General features: G+C 42.6%; 1 protein-coding gene across 3 annotated transcripts in view; it reads left to right on the top strand.

Moving 5' to 3' along the window:
• Positions 1-4,667: 4,667 nt before the first annotated feature.
• The window catches only part of DGUOK (deoxyguanosine kinase), a 36,542-nt gene continuing 23,818 nt past the window's right edge, over positions 4,668-17,391 (top strand). For 2 of the 3 annotated variants that reach the window (XM_070476075.1, XM_020895995.2), the window contains exons 1-2: positions 4,668-4,888; positions 15,225-15,337. In XM_070476075.1, coding sequence (XP_070332176.1) covers positions 4,747-4,888; positions 15,225-15,337 — 255 coding nt within the window. In that variant the 5' untranslated portion in view covers positions 4,668-4,746. The remainder of the gene's footprint in view (positions 4,889-15,224; positions 15,338-17,391) is intronic. The other variant, XM_020896004.2, reaches the window with a different exon arrangement.

Raw genomic sequence — 17,391 nt, 5'->3', positions numbered from 1 at the left:
GGAAATGAGACATGGCCACATATCAGTGATTGGTGATGGCACTTCCTAGGGGACAGAAAGTCCCAGACTTTCCTCCCATTTGGGAAAAGGGCTCCAGTAGGCTAAGAGCTGTCCTGCAAAGAAGAGCCACAGGCACAGGCTATTGGGACAGAAAGCACAGGGAAGAGGGGTTATGATGCCCAGGCACACAGACCCTTCCCACTGTGGAGGGGAACAGAAGTCTCCGCATGGGACAAGAAGGGAAGGCTGACCCATCCTTCCTTCTTTTCCCTGACCTGATCTTACCCCACTTCAATAAGTGCTGTCCTAGACTTCTGCAGGGGAAGTCGAGTTATGTGCTGGTAGAAGGGAGAGCATGGATTGGTTACAGTGGTTTGAGAAGTGTGTAAATCTAACAGAAAGTCAACTAAATAGAAATAACATCCTAGGACCTGAGGGCCAAGCTGAAGGCAGCCATTATTTATTATGTAATACCTATTGGTTGGTAACCGTGTTGCAGGCATTGTATTAAACGCTGCACATGGATTATCTTTCTTAGTCCTCACCCCCAGCTGTCTGAATACAAGAGCCCACACACTTAACCATTCCCTATATGCCTCCTTTTATGACTAGGTCTATCAGTGTTCATTCAGGCGAGCAGAGCCACCATGCACATTGTGGGGATAAGGGAATTATTATAGGAATGAGACTGCCCCAACATGGGACAAGTTGGGGAAGTGGAGGTCTGGAGGGAACTGTGGGGCAATCAGGGAGGAGCTGCTAGACCTCAAGGACTAGCTAGGATCGCTCTCTGGGCACACCTGCCTGTCATAGTGTCTGATGACAAAGGTCTCAGAGTTGCTGAGGCTCCCATCCTGCTTTCTAAATCTCACCCCCTGGTCCTCTTTTGATCAACTCAAACTCAGAGCCCTGTTAGGAAGGGGGTTTTGGAAGCATACTTCCCAGCTTAACCAGATTGAGTTAGCACAATCCAGCACATTAGAATATCTCTGAGGTAGATGAGAATATAACTGACTAGACATCAAGCCGCAGAAGATGGTCAGGGTCACTTTTGTGTATGTTTATCTCCCCAGTTTTAGTGGCTGTGTAGCACATTGGTAGTACAGATCTGTTTACTTGTCACAGCAGCATTTACAAATATTTGAAAGTGGTAATTCCTCCAGAGCTCTAAGGACTAAGCAGCGTGTCTAGTACATGGTAGATGCTGAGCCAATACTGGATGAAGGAATGGATGTTGGATGACTGCAGTCCTTCTGGGGCAACATCAGCTCTTACTCATAAGCTTCAGCAGATGTCTGACAAGCCCCAGGGACAGGAAGTGACCTCATTCTTCCAAGCAAATGGCACATAATTCTGTGCACCAACTGCTTTCTGGCCAAAACCTGTTTACTACTTCCAGGAAGAACTGATCACCACCTTTTTTTCTCCCTTGCTTCTGACCATCCCTTTAATCACCCTTTTTCCTTATGCACTCTGGGGTGGGCCTCCAACACACCTGTTTGTTTCTTAGTCCTTATCTTTTGACCATAGCTGGGCCAATCAGAGTCTCTCTTTTGGAAATTTGGAATTAGGATCAAGAAAGGTATTGAATTTTTCTGCATGGTATAACATAATAAACAAGCATAAAGAAACACAGAGGAATAGAAGGATCATCAATAATTGTGGGATAACTAAGAAGCAAAAGACATTTTATCTTCTTACTTTACAGTATACATCCCCCCAGTTTAAAAGCTTTAGGAAGCAAGGAACAGAGAGAGGAGATATTCACAATGGATTCTTATCCAGAATATACAAAGAACAATAGCAATAAGTAAAAGAGAGATAGCCAATAGAAAATGGGCACAGGACTTGAACAGGCCTTTCACAACAGAGGTTACTGAAGTGGCTGATAAAAAAAAAAAATGTGCCATTTCATTAATCATCAGGAAAAGGCAGATTAAAACTGCAAGATACCATTATACAGCAGAATGAATAAAATGAAAAAAACTGACAGTACCAATTGTTGGCAAGAATGTGGAACCATAAGAGTGCTGACTCACTGATGGTGGCACTCTTGATTGGTATGATCAAACACTGTGGAACTGTATACTCTTTCGGAATATCTACTAAAGCTCAGCACACGTATAACCTCTCATGCAGCAGTTATACTTGTAGGCATATGCCCAAGACAAATGAGTTCTTAACTTTACCAAAGACATACTCAAGAATATTCATAGCAATGATATCTATTATAGCTTTCATCTAGAAACATTCAAGTGCCCATCAAGAGTAGAATGGATAAATTAAATTCAAGGTGGTATAATAACATAATGATGCACCACACAACAAGAATAAATGAACTACAGCTATGTATATAACACACATAAATCTCACAGACATTATGTTGAATGAAAGAACAACGTACTACATGATTTCATTAAATAAAGAATGGGCAAAACTAATGTCTGCTGTTAGAAGTCAGCATATTGGTTAACTTTGGGGGTAATTACTGGCAGGGGAAATGAATTCTGGGGATGCTGGTAATGCTTTATTTCTTGCTCTGAATCTGGGTAACAGGGTGTGCTTAGTTTGTGAACATTTCATAATACTGTATACTTATAATACATGCTCTTTTCTTCACTACATATTCTGCCTCACTGCAAAGTTGTTTTAAATGACTTTTAGGGGAATTCTCTGGTGATCCAGTGGTTAAAACTCTGCACTTTCACTGTTGAGGTATGGGGGGAGGTGGGTTCAATCCGTGGTTGGGGAACTAATATCTTACATGCACAAGGTGCAGCCAAACACCTTATTTTAAAATAAGTAAATAAATTAGTTAAATTATTTTTAATTAGGAGCTCTAACTTTTAGGAGCAGGTTAATTGCCTATCTGTACCTAAACCTGCCAGCAACTTTTGTATTTAATCTTCACAGTCACCCTGAGGGCAAAGAGATAAACAAGGCCACAGGATGGTGAGAGCTTCTCATACGTTTTTGGATGAATATTTTCCCAAGTCGGAGTTTACATAGGTAAAGAAATAGAAGTAATTTTTCTACAGAGAAGTGACTGGTGGAGGGAATGGGGGAATGGGACAGATTTTAGCTGCTCCAATATCCTTTAGCACTCTACCCAGGTTATCCTAAATAAATTTAGAATCTATTTTTTAATGTGTGTGTGTATGTGTATGTGTAATGTGTGTGCTCAGTTTTGTCCAACTCTTTGCGACCCCACGGATTATAGCCCACCAGGCTTCCCTGTTCATGGGATTTCCCAGGAAAAAATACTGGAGTGCGTTGCCATCTCCTTCTTCAGGGATTGAACCTATATCTAAATATACGAATGTCATTTCAGCCATCCCATATAAACTTCAATATAGGAAAAAGATCTTGTGCCTGCTTTGCAAATAGTTGTCCTGAGACTGGCAGGAAGGCAGCAGGGCACAACCATTAAAAGAATGGCACAGTTAATAAGAACAACAGGAGATCACAAAAACAGGTAGAACCTCCTAGGCCCAAGATGGCAAAAGATTTGCCTTCCAGTAGATGAACCTCATTATATGCTCATTGTAATACATTAACATCTAAATGACACCCACAGGCACCTTGACAGTTTTGAGGCTGACCATAAATGGGCAAAAAGTGGGTGGTGCTCCAATTTCTGGAAATTCTTGCCCCTTCTCCAAGATGTTAGAATATTCCACCCACTCCTTAGCCTATGAAATTACCCAGCCCATGAAAACTAACCACCTCCACACCTCTGGTGCTCTTGCCTTCTGAGACAGCCCATACATTGTGGAGCGTATATCTTCCTAAATACACCCGATTTCACTTTACTATGGCTAGCTCTTGAATTCTTCCTGCAAGAAGCCAAAGACTCTCACTTTGCAGCCTTTCCCAGGGATTCAGTCATGTCTCTGCTCTTTTTGACCCCATGGATTGTAGCACACCCGGTCCCCTGGTCCATGGAATTTTCCAGGCAAGAATACTGGAATGGGTTGCCATTTTCTACTCCAGGGGATCTTCCCCACCCAGGGATCGAAACCAGCTTTCTGTTGGTCTCCTGCAATGGCAGGTTGATTCTTTACCACTGCACCACTTGGAAGCCCTCCACCCTCTTCCCCCTTATGGACTTTTTGCTTACTCCTCAAATCAACTGATTGGACTTTGTATTTATTCGAAAGGCAAAACAAGAGGTGGAGTGTAACTGACAAACTAACTTGCTAATTTATTCAATAAGATGCCAGCATTGCGGTGGAAGTTTTACGGAATGTGAAGTTAATTTGTGTAAATCATCAGGCTGCATCATTTTCCTACTTATAACTGTCCAATTTCTTCGCACGTTAGAACAAAAGCCAAAAAAACGAACGCTTGGGGGAAAAAACTCGTTTAAAATTACAATTATTTTTATTTGTCTTTAGTTACGAAATTTATTCTAAAGTGAGACAATTATGCAAAGGTGATGAATTGTTGACTTATGGCAGTTTTTAAATGTTGCTTTTCCAATGAACACAAACAGACGAGCGAATAAAGAGGCAGCTACTCCAAATTTCAGTAAACTCTCCAGTATCCCACATTAGAAGTCTTTCTTGCAACACTTTCCTACAAATATCGCGAGAACAGAGAGGTCCCCTTGGCCCCTCCCTTAGAGCCAACTCAACCCCACCTACTTCCCGCCTGACGTCAAAGGTGCGCCGGAGTGTCTAAACAGCAGTATCGGGGGCGGAAGTGCTCTCGACGGAAGTGATCGCTTCGTGAATCGTGGGTGGGATGACCGCTGGCCGGCTCTATCTAAGGTTGCTGCGCGCATCCTCGAAGTTCATGGCTCAGCGCTTACTCGAGGGTGTGCCCCCTTCCAGGGGTCTACACGCGGGGCGTGGTCCCCGAAGGCTCTCCATCGAAGGCAACATTGGTAAGGGCCAGAAAGTAGCTGCCAGGCTTCGGCCTCCGCAGAGCAGGTTCCTGAGAGGCTAGGAAAGGGAGCTGGGCCCGGAACCCCTTCTTTTTCGATATGATGTGGCCAAGGCTCCTTGTTCTGAGCTGCCAGACCTTTTCCCACTCAAAGTGCGCTGTGTGCCTTTGCCTCTTGGATTTTTCAGACTTCAGGCCTTTGTACTGCCCCACAGGGATACCTGTTTATTGAGGCATAAAAGCCACGCAGTCTGTTAATGGGACACGAGCTAGCTTGTTTTGGTAGACCAAAATGGAAGCGACAAAGAGAAGGGTGCAATTTCTTTGTTCTCCTAAGATGAGGTTGCTAGATTGAGAGGAGGAAAAAAGGATGTCCATTTAAAATAGCATTTCAGATAACGAATAATATTTTAGTGCGTGTCCCATGCAGTATTTGGAACATATCCCCCAATCTAAAATTCAAATTTAACTGAGTGTCCTTATTTTATCTGGCAACCCTACCCTAAGTTCATAAACTCCAGTCATTCAGATATTACTTTCACTGTTTTTGCCGTGTCTCTGCTGGTCCAACTATAGTTTTTTAACATTTTTCTTAGAACAGCTCACTTTTAAAAACGTGTGTTAAATTAAAAATAACTGTTATAAGAGTGAATAGAAGTCCAGTACCTTAAATAAAAATATTTCAAAATAAAATGAAAGCACAATATTCAGTTAGTTACTGTTAGTTACTAATGTTGCCAAAGTCTGACTTGAGGCTTTTACCTGTAGGGTGCTGAGCCCTAAAAAGGGGTTAGGAAGTTTTAAGTATTGAAGACATTTATCAGCAAACTGACAATTTCTCAGTTTGTTCAACAAATAGTCCTTTGAGCAACTTTCATATTTCAGCACTGCTGTCGGCCCTGAGGATACAGCAGTGAACAGAACGAATAAAAATCTCTGCTCTCACAGGACTCTAGGAGAGAGAGATATACAATAAACAACATAAATAAATAGCATTTTAGATATTAAAAAGTGTGAGGGAGGGAATACAGGATTGAGAAATTGAAGGAAGTTGCAATTTTAAGTTGAGTTGTCAAGGCAGGCCTCACTGAGAAGGTGATAATTTGGGCAAAAGCCTGAAGAAGATGAGGGAGTGAACCATGTGGGTAATGTGGAGAAGAATCTTCCAGGCAGAGGAAAGATCAAGTGCAAAGGCCCTGAGGTGGGAAGTGTGTTCAGGGAACAAGAGGAAAGCTGCTGTGGCTGGAGTGAAGTGAGGCAAGGGGCAGGTGAGGGAAATGAGGTTAGAGGTAAGGGGTGGCTTGATTGTATAGGCCTTGTAGTCCATTATGGAATTTTACTCTGACTGAGAGGAGAAACTGTTGGAAGATTTGAGTCAAGTGACTTGATTTGACTAAGATTATAAAAAGATCACTCTGGCTGATATGTTGAAAATAGAAGGTGTCAGGAAGTTGCTGCAGTGATGAGTTATGGTGTGTAGGACCAGGATGTTAACAGTGGAGGTGGTGAGAAGTGATTCGATTCTAATTTCATTTAGGGTAGGGCACACAGGATTTGCTAACAGGAAATTGTGGAGTATAACATAAAAGGGGTCAGTGATGACTCGAATCATTCTGGCCTGAGCAACTTGAAAGAGTTCCAATTTTCTTAGATAGAGAAAAGTGGGAATAACTGCCTGGGGACAGAAAGGTGATTTCAAGTTTTTGGTTTTAGGCATGTTAGGTTTTTATATGCTTATTAGATATCTAGGTAAGGCTGTTTTATAGTTAGTTTGATATATGAGTCTAGAGTTGAGAGTCTCCCTGGGTTGTAGTTATACATGTAGATGGTATTTAAAGCCAGGAGCCTATGTATATTGATAGAGAGGACCATGTCCTGGGCATGCAAATGTTAAGAGAGATTGAGACGATGGGAAGGAACCAGCAAAAGAGACAAAGAAGGAATGACCACTGAGATGAGAGGAGAGCCGAAACATGATATACTGGAAACTAAGTGAAGAAAGTGTTTGGTAAAGAAATGATCAACTGTGTAATGCTGTTTGAGTAATGGAACTCTTTGGTGAACTTGAACAATTTATAGGAGTGGGGTCATGAAAGTCTGATTGTAGAGGTTCAAGGAGAATGGGAAGTGAGGAATTGGAAACAATGGGTTAAGACCACTGTTTGCAGTTTTCCTTGAAAGGGGAGGTGTGGAAAAATAGCTGAAATGGGACGAGGGTTTGAGAGAGTTAGGATTTTTTTTTTCCTTTTCGTAAGAGGAATTAGATCATATTTATAAGCTGGTAGAAGGGCAGAAAATTGGTGAAACAGGAGAGAGGATAGACTTGCTAGAGTGATTTTAGTAAGCAGGAAGGAAATGGAATTTCTTTCCCAAGTTAAGAAAGAGATTGGCTTTAGCTAGGAGCAGTTTATCCCTAATAAACAGGGAGAATGGCAATATAAATGATTACTGACTTTGAGTAGGTGCGGTGGGAACTTGGGGAACATCTTCTGGTTGTGTCAGTTTCTCAGTAGAATAGGGAGAAAGATCAGCTGAGTGTGAGGAGAGAGGAAAGACATGAAATAGTTTGGCGAGTGAGCAGGAGAAATGTAGAACTGCTGGGCAGCATTAAGGACCCATTTGGACTCAGTGGTCTTGAATTTTAAGTGAGACCAGTGACCACAGATGTATGTTTTTCTCCAGCTAAATCAGAAACATTGAAGGGAATGAGAGGGGCTACCTGCCTCATGGTGGGGTTTTTTTTTTTTTTTTTTGATGGTGTTTTTTTAAAAAATATTTTCTGTCCTATACTTTGGGAAACATGCCGCCAAAGGAAACTTTGTCCTCAGAGCCCAGAGAGGTACAGAGTACTTCACAAAATGAATGGTCTGGATGGATGATCAAGTGAAATTTGAATTGCCTATCCTAGTTTTCCTGCCTTTTGCTTCTCTTCTTATCCTTTCCAGATTTCTGTGCCTCCTTCTTGCTTTTTCCTGCAGCCAAAGCTCAATGAGTGCCTACTGTGGAGGTAGACTCAGATGTGGTCCAGGCCTTCTCCTTTAAGGAACTCACAGCGAAGTGGGAGGAGCAGACTTCTAAACATAATTTCTATACCAAATGATGAGTGCTATGTTCGGACATGGAAACTTGGAATCTCTGGGGTAGGAATTCCTCCCCCAGAGGAAAGAGTGTTCCAGGCACAGGAAGTAATATTTGCCAACACAGAGCCTCAGGAAACATGCAGTTTTAATATCAGGCTTGTGTCTGGAGTTTGAAGGGCCTGTGAGAGGATAGCCGAACAAGAATTTGGAAGGGTAGGATTTGCCAGATGTTGAACAGCTAGGAATTTCTCATGTAGGCTGTGGGAGGCTACTGAAGACTTAAAGCTAGTGTGTGCCATGGCCAGATTAATTTTTAAAAGGAAATGGACTGGAGTGAGTGAATAAAAATAAAGCTTCATAAAGTGGGCATTTGTATGTCTTATTTGCTGCAGTACCCATCATGCCTTGCATCCAGTTTGTTGAATGAATGTTGGGGTAGACAGACCCGGTGTTGTGGCCGTTGTAGTTGTTGGAGGGAGGGAAGCTGCAGGCCTGAACGGAGAGAATGGTGGACGTCATCAGACATCATGATGGTTTGAGAAAGATTTTGGAAGTGGAATTGACAGGACCTCTCACTTGGCAGTGAGAGATGAGGAGCCTTCATTTAGACACTGACTGAACACTGAAGATGGGAGTGAAGGAAGAAGTAGTCTGGGGACGTAAGAGTGGTATTTGGAGGAGGTGCCTCTAAGACAGGATAGATGTTCTGAGGTAGATTAGAGTAAGTGCCTGAAGTGAATAGATAGATTGGAGCTACAATCCCAGACTTGAAAGTTGTTGACTTGTCAGGGTAGTTGTTGAAGTCTTGGAAGTGAATGCAGTTGCCCAAAGGAAGTGTGACTAATGCGAAGTGGACTGGGGGATCTTAATCTGGCTCTTTCTAGTTTTATCTCCCATTATATTATTCTCTGTCACCCCCACACGGTGATGACTCTCCCCAGACAGAATTGGGCACTGCCTCCTCTGTGCTCACATAACATTTTGTACCCACAACTTCTGCAGCACTTGAGTTCTGTTGAGATTGTTGACACCCTCAGTACTTTTCCTGGATTAGCCACATAGTGTCTTGTTCATCTATGTGTCACCAGCATCTAACCCATGTGTGGCCTATTGTGCTCATCCAGTGTTTCTAGATGCTTGAATCCTGGGCTGTGATAGCCATGTGCAAGTTAGTCATTGGTATCCACAGAGGAAATACAATAAATTGCTTTTAAAATCAAATCAAACAGTTATCTTGTTCTCTAACCACAGCTGGCATTCCCCCCCTCCCCCCCCTCCCCCCCAAAAACTCAGAGTATCCACTCAGGAAACCTGAGCAGGGGAAGGTGAACCCCTGTCCCAGCTGGAGTTAGATAGGTTTAGAGGGACTTTTCTTGTTCTGCTGCTCTGAATCTTGTGGGTCTGATCCTGCAGGTACGCACAGCAGCACATAAGGAAACCAGATCAGTGAAGCAGCAGGTAATGGCATCTAGCATGAGTTGTGAGCCATATGTTATAATTAAAAGTCAAAGCTTGGGACTTCGAATCCCTTAAAATCTAAAAAATAAAATACCTAGCCTATCTTTTTAAAATAAGTGTATCCATCACGAAAGTGTATTATCACCTTCCAAAGTCAGTTATTTTGTGTTTCCAAACCTAAATTGAAGAAAGGATTGCTGTAGGACTATTGTTAGTGAGTCATCTCAGACTAGTCTCATTTTTTTTTTTCCATTTTGGTTTTCAAAGACCCAACAGAGAAGAAACCTCCCTTTTGCCATTTAGAGGCTTGTATGTAAAGCAGTAGAGAGCATTCCTAATAATATGTCCTCCAGCATTCAAAATTAGTGATTTAACATCACTAGTGTCATCTTTTATTTTCATTAAGTGTAAACATGTGGGCAAGATTCCTAGGGAAAAAAGGAATCTTTGTATATTGGATACAATGTTGGGAATAAATTGGATTCTCTGTTTCTGTGATTTACATCATTCCAGCCATCCATCTCATTCTTAGCACCTGGCCAGATACTCAGGATGCAAAGGAAATAAGGTTAGTCCCTGTCTTCAAAACGTGAGTTCCCAGTCTAGCTGGAGAGACTGATGAGTCAACAAATAATTACACTGTGATGCCTTTTAACCAGCTCAGGCAGTAATTATGCCCAGGGATAAAGTGGAGCTGGAGAGAGTTCAAGGAGACCTCACTGAGAAGGCGACAGTGACAGGATGAATCAGCTGGTGGGCACAGCTGGGGAGGGCATTCCGGATCATCGAGGGTCTTGTGCTGAATGCAGAAGCTTAACTTACCCTTTGGAAGTTGTGAGGAATGTTTTTTTTTTTTTCTTCTTTAACAATGATTTTTTCCTTCTTCTCATGAAAAGAAGACAAAATCAGGGCTGAAATATATCAAGTTTCTTTTAAGTCAGCTGATGTTTTTTTTTCCCAGAATGCTTTTAGGCTCAGAGCCTGTCTGATCTTAGTCTCAATATAAGTTCCTTGAGGGCAGCATCTCAGCTTACTTCATTTTATACTACCCACCATTAGTGGCTACTCCGTAAACATCTGTTGGTTGAATGAATGAATATGGTATCAGATATAGTTCCTGAAATAAAGGCCTTAAATTTTCTTTGGAAGAATTTTTTTGCTTAAAGATAGGCAGTTTTATATTTACTGCTTTTGCTTGCTTCTTGGTAAAGGATTTTACATCTTGTTCAGAAGAAAATGCCTGGAGTTGATGGTATATTTAAGAGGCTCCCATGAACTATGGCTGTATTAAATTCAAAATGATAAATCACTTTGAGTGTTACATCAAGATACTATCTTAGCTACTAGGCTTTAGTATAATGTAGCTGTAACAGGCATTGTATTGCTAGTTTATAGAAAAACTTGTGGGAGGAAAAAAAGCATGATTTAGGAAAAGATGAATGGTAACAACAGAACTGTTTGATCCAGCCTGTGGAATGACAGTACTGGTGCTAGTAAAAATCCACTTGTTGATGTAATGTGCTCTAATAACAAAGTACCTCCCACCCTTTCTCAAGTCATGGCACACATAAGGACAGCGATGGCCATGGCCCTAAGGGAAGGTTTGATGCTGCTCATGAGGTCTGATACCTCCCAAATTCCATGACAGCAGAAGTATACTGAAGGAGAGCAGTTAATTGTGATAAGTCTGAGATAATGATATCAGAAGACGCTGGTGCTCAGCGTAGAGACCAGACAAGGGAGGCGTTTTTCAGTTGGCCCAGTATCATTCTGAAGAAGAGAATGTCTGGACACAGATGTTCTGGTCACTAGGAGGAGACCAGTGTAGCAGTGGAGAACCAGACAGCACCATTCTTATGAAACCCCTGGGAACATTTTAAAACCAAAGTCTTAATAAAAAAAACTTAAAAGGAAAAAAAAAACTATTATGGTCAAGTATCATAACCTAAAAAAAGGTTATGTGTTATAAATGCATAATTTTGAATTATTTTTTAACATAATTCTGTATTGGTCGGTGGTGCTTGGCACAGCTGAGCTCCATTGGAGTGCAGTTCTGTGGTCATTCTATGATAAATTACCCAGGCTGTCCGAGCCCTACAGTGACATGGATGGCAAAGTTCCTAGGACCTTCCATCAGCATTCACTGTTATTCTTTGCTGAAAGTCTAGCTTCTCATTTCTAAAGTGGCTTTCCAAAATTTTTGGAGTGGGGAGTGGTGTGCAAGTTGGGGGTGTTGCACTGGTGTGATTGTTCCAGTAACTGGGACTGTATTTTTCCCATTACATCTCATTTATTGGCATTCCGGCTTTTGTGTGTTTAAATAGCACCAGTCAGTTTCTCAGAGTACTGACTGCCCTTGGATGAACTAATAGTGTCTGATCTCAGAGATGAAGTTGGCACACCCTACCCCTCAGGGCCCTTCCTTCCCATCTGCACTTATTCCTTGGGTAATTGTTTTTAACTTTTAAAAAATTTAATTCTAACAACCATTTTACCCCAAACATGTACGAAATCAGTTACCTTCATCTTTTCATGTGAATTAAAATAGTTTTTCAGCCCATAGCCAGAAACCATGTTTTAGCCTTTATCAACAACCTGCAATCTAAATATTGACCATCTCTGCCAAATATTTTGAACTAGGGCCGATTCAGGGCAGGCAGATGTCTGATAATAGAAAATTCAACCAGTTTGTAGTTCCTGTGACCTTGTTGGGCACTCCATCACAAGCCTAGAAGGTCTTATTTGGTAGTCTGTAATGTAGGTTTTGGAGCCTGTATTTTTTAAAAACCACCTCTGTTGATTGTGATCAGATTGTTCTGGATAGCAATCTGAAATGTAAGTCTACATCACAATCACATGGGGCATACTTTAAAAATGTGGATTCCTGGGATCCAACCTCAGAGATTCAGATTCTGTTAGGAAACCAAAATTGAGACCCATGAAAAATCAAACCAATTAAATGCTAAATGTATCAGAGGCAGTTAATAAATATTTGTTTGAGTCATCTGCCCAACATGGTAGGAATTTGGTGTGAGCTAGAGATGTCCTGAGCTTTGTGGAAGAGGTGGACCTTGGGGATGGTGGGGAAAGGGATTTAGACACAGGCGAGCAGAGCAGGGGAAGGCATTTATTCACTGAAGTGTGGGAGGAGCAGAGGCACTCAGGAGCTCGGTGGACGTGGGATTGAGAGACGAGCATGACTGTACAAAATGCACAGGTTTCTGTGTGTGTTCTTCACCCCCTGTGTTCAGAGAGGAGTTGGAGCAGTGTGTAATAAAATGTCACATATTGGATGTGTGGGCTCTTCTGCTGAGACATCTCTTTACTCCCAACCATCAACCATGAATGGCTGATAGAATCGACTGGAAGGGTGCCTCCCCTTTCCTTCTCTTGGTTCCATTTGGGTTCCTCCTAAGGGTAGAATTCACTTGAGAAAGATCATCTCTGATAGGGGACATTGAGCTCCAAGTGCTCAGTTGTTTTGGTTCATGTTTTGGTTTTTAACAGTTGTGGGTTTCGTAGGGAACTGAAATTAATAATGTATGTTTTATTCACTCGGCTAGGTGATTAGTCTGGGCTTTGGTTCCTGCCTTGGAGGAGCCCCATCTTCTATCTAGAGAAACAGAATTACAATGGCAGTGATGGAGTCATCCCCATTGCCAGGCCAAGCACAAGCATTGCCAGGCCAATCCAGCTTATAGGTGTAAGGTCCTGAAAGGCTGCACACAGGATGTGTATTTAAGCAGAATCTTGAAGACTGGGAAGCAGTTGGTCAGAGGAGGAGAGGAGGTGCTGTAGGAAATGGTAAATCATATCATAGTCACATTTGCAGCAGACAACACAGCCTGATTAAAGTTGCAAGGTGTTTGGTCCAGCAGGGGCTCAGGATGTCTGCAGAGAGGCCGAGGTGGAGCGATCTCTGCAGGGGCCAGGGTTTGATACGTCTTACAGGCCATGCTGGTCTTCCCTGGCGGCTCAGGCAGTAAAGAATCTGCCTGCAATACAGGAGACCTGGGTTCGATCCCTGGATCAGGAAGATCCCCTGGAAAAGAAAGTGGCAACCCACTCCAACCTGTTCTTGCCTGGAGAATTCCATGAACAGAGAAGCTTGGTGGGCTGCAGTCCATGGGGTCATAAAGAGTCAGGCACGAGTGAGAGACTTTCATTGTCACCACCACTATGATAGGCCACGCTAAAGGGTTTGAATTTTGTCGTGAAGGGAGTAGGGACCTGTCAGAGGATTTTAAGCAGGGTTATTTTGTGTAGCGTGGCTGCTGCAGTATGAATAATGGATTGAAGAGGGCAGGGCCAGAGTTTTGAGAGGCACGAAATGAGAGCCTGGTCTTGAGCGGGAAGTGGGAATAGAGAGAAAAGGACAGATGGGGAAATTTTAGAAGGCATGTTCAAAAGCACTTGGTGGCCACTTGAAGTTTGCAGAGGAAGAAGTTGTGACTGAGGGGATAGTGCTGTTGTACCCTGAGGTTGGGATGTGGGAGGAAGCTCAGTTTGGTGGGGAGGATGGCGAGTTCATTTGGTGATTGCCAGTACTTGGAGGTGCTTGTGGGACATTCAAGTGGAAATGTCTGGAGGGCTCTTAGATAGTGAGTCTGGAATTCAGGAGGGTGTGGGCTAGATGTTGGTGTAAATGGGAAAAGAGAACATAAATGCTGTGGTACTAGGTTAATTTCATCCTCAGAATATTTCTCATAGCAGTCACTACTTTCCACCTCCTCTGCTATTGCCTTGGTTGAAGCTACAGTCACGTTCCAAGTGGTCTACCTACATCTCCATCAGTCCCTTCTTACCTAGCTGGGGGCCTGCCTTCTAAAAATGAGATGGTAACTTGTCATTTCCCTGCTTAGAACTCTTCCTCAATGATTTCCCATTGCCCTTAGAACAGAATTCAGACTTCTTACCATGGTACAAGGCCCCGTGTGACCTGGCCCCGCCCTGCCTGCTGCCCTCTCCTCAGTCGTTTTGAGCCATTCTTCTCCCTCTTTGACCACACTGTCGCTGCAGTGCCTTCTTCAAGGCCAGAGATTTCTCTTCTGTCTTCTTGTGCACTCTTTTTCTCTTTTCCTGACCTTTCCCCCCACCCTTGGTCTGGCTGCTCCCTCTCCATTTACCCCACCCTTGACCTGACCAGTCCTCATCTTTTAGCTCTCACCTCAGGTCACATTTTTCAGAGGACCCTTCCTTGATCTTTTGAGCGACATTAGAGTCAACATGCATTTTTCTTTCCTAGCACTTAACACAGTTTGTTACTAGTTACTCATGTGTTTATTTGGTGTCTGTCTCTCATACAAGCTCTATGAGGGCAGAATCCACCCTGTGTTTTGTTTACCGTTGTACCACCAGTGCCAGACAGTTCTGAGCACGTAATAGCACTCCCTGAATGTTGGCTAGATTTGTTGAATGAATGAGGGTCATTGTCTTCATTTTCTACTGAAAAGCTTGCAATTTTATACTGTCACAGAATAAATGACTGTGATTCAAAGTTTACAACATATATGGTTGATTTCATCTACTTTTGAGAGTCTGTTCCATTTTTAACTGTTATTAAACACTGTGTTTCCTCTGGGAGGTTGGGGCATTAAAATTACAAATCAAATCATAGGGGTATTTTTCCTCCCTGTTACCTGCATTCATCATAGTGACTCTGGTTAGCATGGCATGATCCATCGTCAGTCTGACAATGATTTGGCTGCTAAGTTGGGCATTTGTGGAAGAGTTGAATAGCAGCCTTCTCCTGTAACCCTGATTTGGGAAGTGTCCCAATACATGCTGTTTGCATTGCAGCTGTGGGAAAATCCACCTTTGTGAAGTTACTCACGAAAACTTACCCAGAGTGGCACATAGCTACAGAACCTGTAGCAACATGGCAGAATGTCCAGGCTGCTGGCTCCCAAAAAGTAAGTTTTCAGTTGTGGTGGGTAGTTGGCAGGCTTGGGTTCATAAACTAGTTGTAGTAATCTAATTTGCTCCGAGTAGGTAAAGTAGTCCATTTTGGTGCCTCCTTTTTAAAATACCTTCATTTCAGAAAGCAGACCATGTACGTCAGGGAGGGAGACTTGTTTGAATGTGTTTAGTTTTCATTTCTTACATTTTTGTTTAAGTGATTGCCTCTGTTCTTTCCGGTTTCCCAAAGCATGGCCAGCCATCCTGGCATTGAAGATTAATTTTGTCATTCCTACCCTTAAGTATTTCATTGAAACTGACCATTAGGATTAGTAGTTAATTACAGTGATTTTAGCTTATTTTTGAAGTCTTAGAAATTGAAAGGAGCCTTAGGGAACATCTTGTCACGTTTTGAGTCAATGCAGAAATCATAGCTAACTTTTATAAAGTGCATACTGTGTGGCAGGCACTATCCTGCCCCAAACACTGTACATTTCATGGATGCCTCTTGGCTTGCGCCCTGCTGTCAGGTGTGTGGCTACGGGAGAGGCCATAGCGTTGGTTTCTCACCAGCCACATCAGTGTGAGTAGGGAACAACCAACTGGACGTGAACCTCAGCAGCAGCTGAGGGAGTGGCAGCATCTCCACAGACTCTGTAGTTCCAGGAACAGTCCCGAGTACCTCATTCTTGTTTCTAACAACCTGTTGTTAGAAAGTTCTTGTATGAGCCACTTTGCATGCCTGTGACTCTGATTCATTGGTTCAAGTTCTGATCTTAAGTCTTTTAACTTTTCCACATGGCCACTCTTCATTCATTTCTAAGCCAGCGATTTCTTGCTTTTTTGCCCCCTCGAGTCTTCTCTTTGAAACCAAATACCATTTCCCTCCAGACTGTTTCTCATGCAGAAGTAGCTTTGTCTAGGGAGATGCACTCCTGTTTGTTGGTCTTCCACTGAGATTTTGGTAAGAGCAGCGCTCAGAGCTGAACGGGACATGTTGGAGGTAGTCCTCATGGCACAGAATACCACAGCACTGGCGCTCGCTGCCCTTTTCTTGTTCTTCCAACTTAGGATCGTGTTGCCTTTTTTTGGCAGACACTTACACTTATTGAGGATATTTGTTTTTTTTAGCTGTCTCCATCTATGTATGTGCATGTGTGTGTATATTTGTGAAATTAACTTTTCTATTTAGTAAATAAGTTATCTTTTTCTGAGTATGCCACAAGGCACCTGCTTTGGGGATTTAATATATCCACAGGTTTGGTACTATTTCCTTCAAGAAGTAAATAGTATTAATTCATATATTCATAATTCTCCCCTGGAGTGTGATCTGGATTTAGTGACTTGCTTCTAAGGAATACAGTGTAGCAGGGTTAACAGTGTGACTTTCTGTGGGAGGTGGTAAAAGACATTGCATCTTCCATCTTGCTCTCTCTTGATCACTTTTGGCTCTGGGGCTGCCAGCTGCCCTGTGATGCAGCGTACCTCTCTGTGAAGAGGTCCACACAGCAAGGAACTGGTCCTGCCAAGAACCATGTGACAGTCTTCTTGGAAGCAAATCCTTGGATCCCCAGTTAAGGCTTCAGATGACTGTAGCCTCAGCCAGTATCCTGACTGAAATCTCATGGAAAACCCTAACGCAGAACCACCTGGCTAAGCTGTGTCCCAAACTCGTTTCCCATAGAAGTGGGTTTAATGAATGTCTTTTTTGTTTAAGCCACTAAATTTTGGCACAACTTAGATAATTACTACTCTCATAATAGCATTGTCTGAAAATAAAACAGTTAACATTTTTGTCCTTTAAAATTTTTTTCCTATAAAGAAGAAAATGTATATATTAACACATATAAATGTATGAAACATACCCACATTTCATCTTTTAAAAAAATTATTGATTGATTTATGGCTGTGCTGGGTCTTCATTGCTGCGCAGGCTTTTTCTCTAGTTGCAGCAAGCGGGGACTCCTCTCGCTGCGGTGCTCAGGCTTCACTGTGTGGCTTCTCTTTTCGCGGAGCGCGGGCTCTGGGTGAGCAGGCCTCGTTAGTTGCAGTGTGTGTGCGCATGGGC

Source organism: Odocoileus virginianus, chromosome 2 (genome assembly GCF_023699985.2).
Source record: "Odocoileus virginianus isolate 20LAN1187 ecotype Illinois chromosome 2, Ovbor_1.2, whole genome shotgun sequence".
NCBI lineage: Eukaryota > Metazoa > Chordata > Mammalia > Artiodactyla > Cervidae > Odocoileus > Odocoileus virginianus.
The sequence above is the reverse complement of the archived record's forward strand: the minus strand, read 5'-3'. Positions and strand labels throughout refer to the sequence as shown.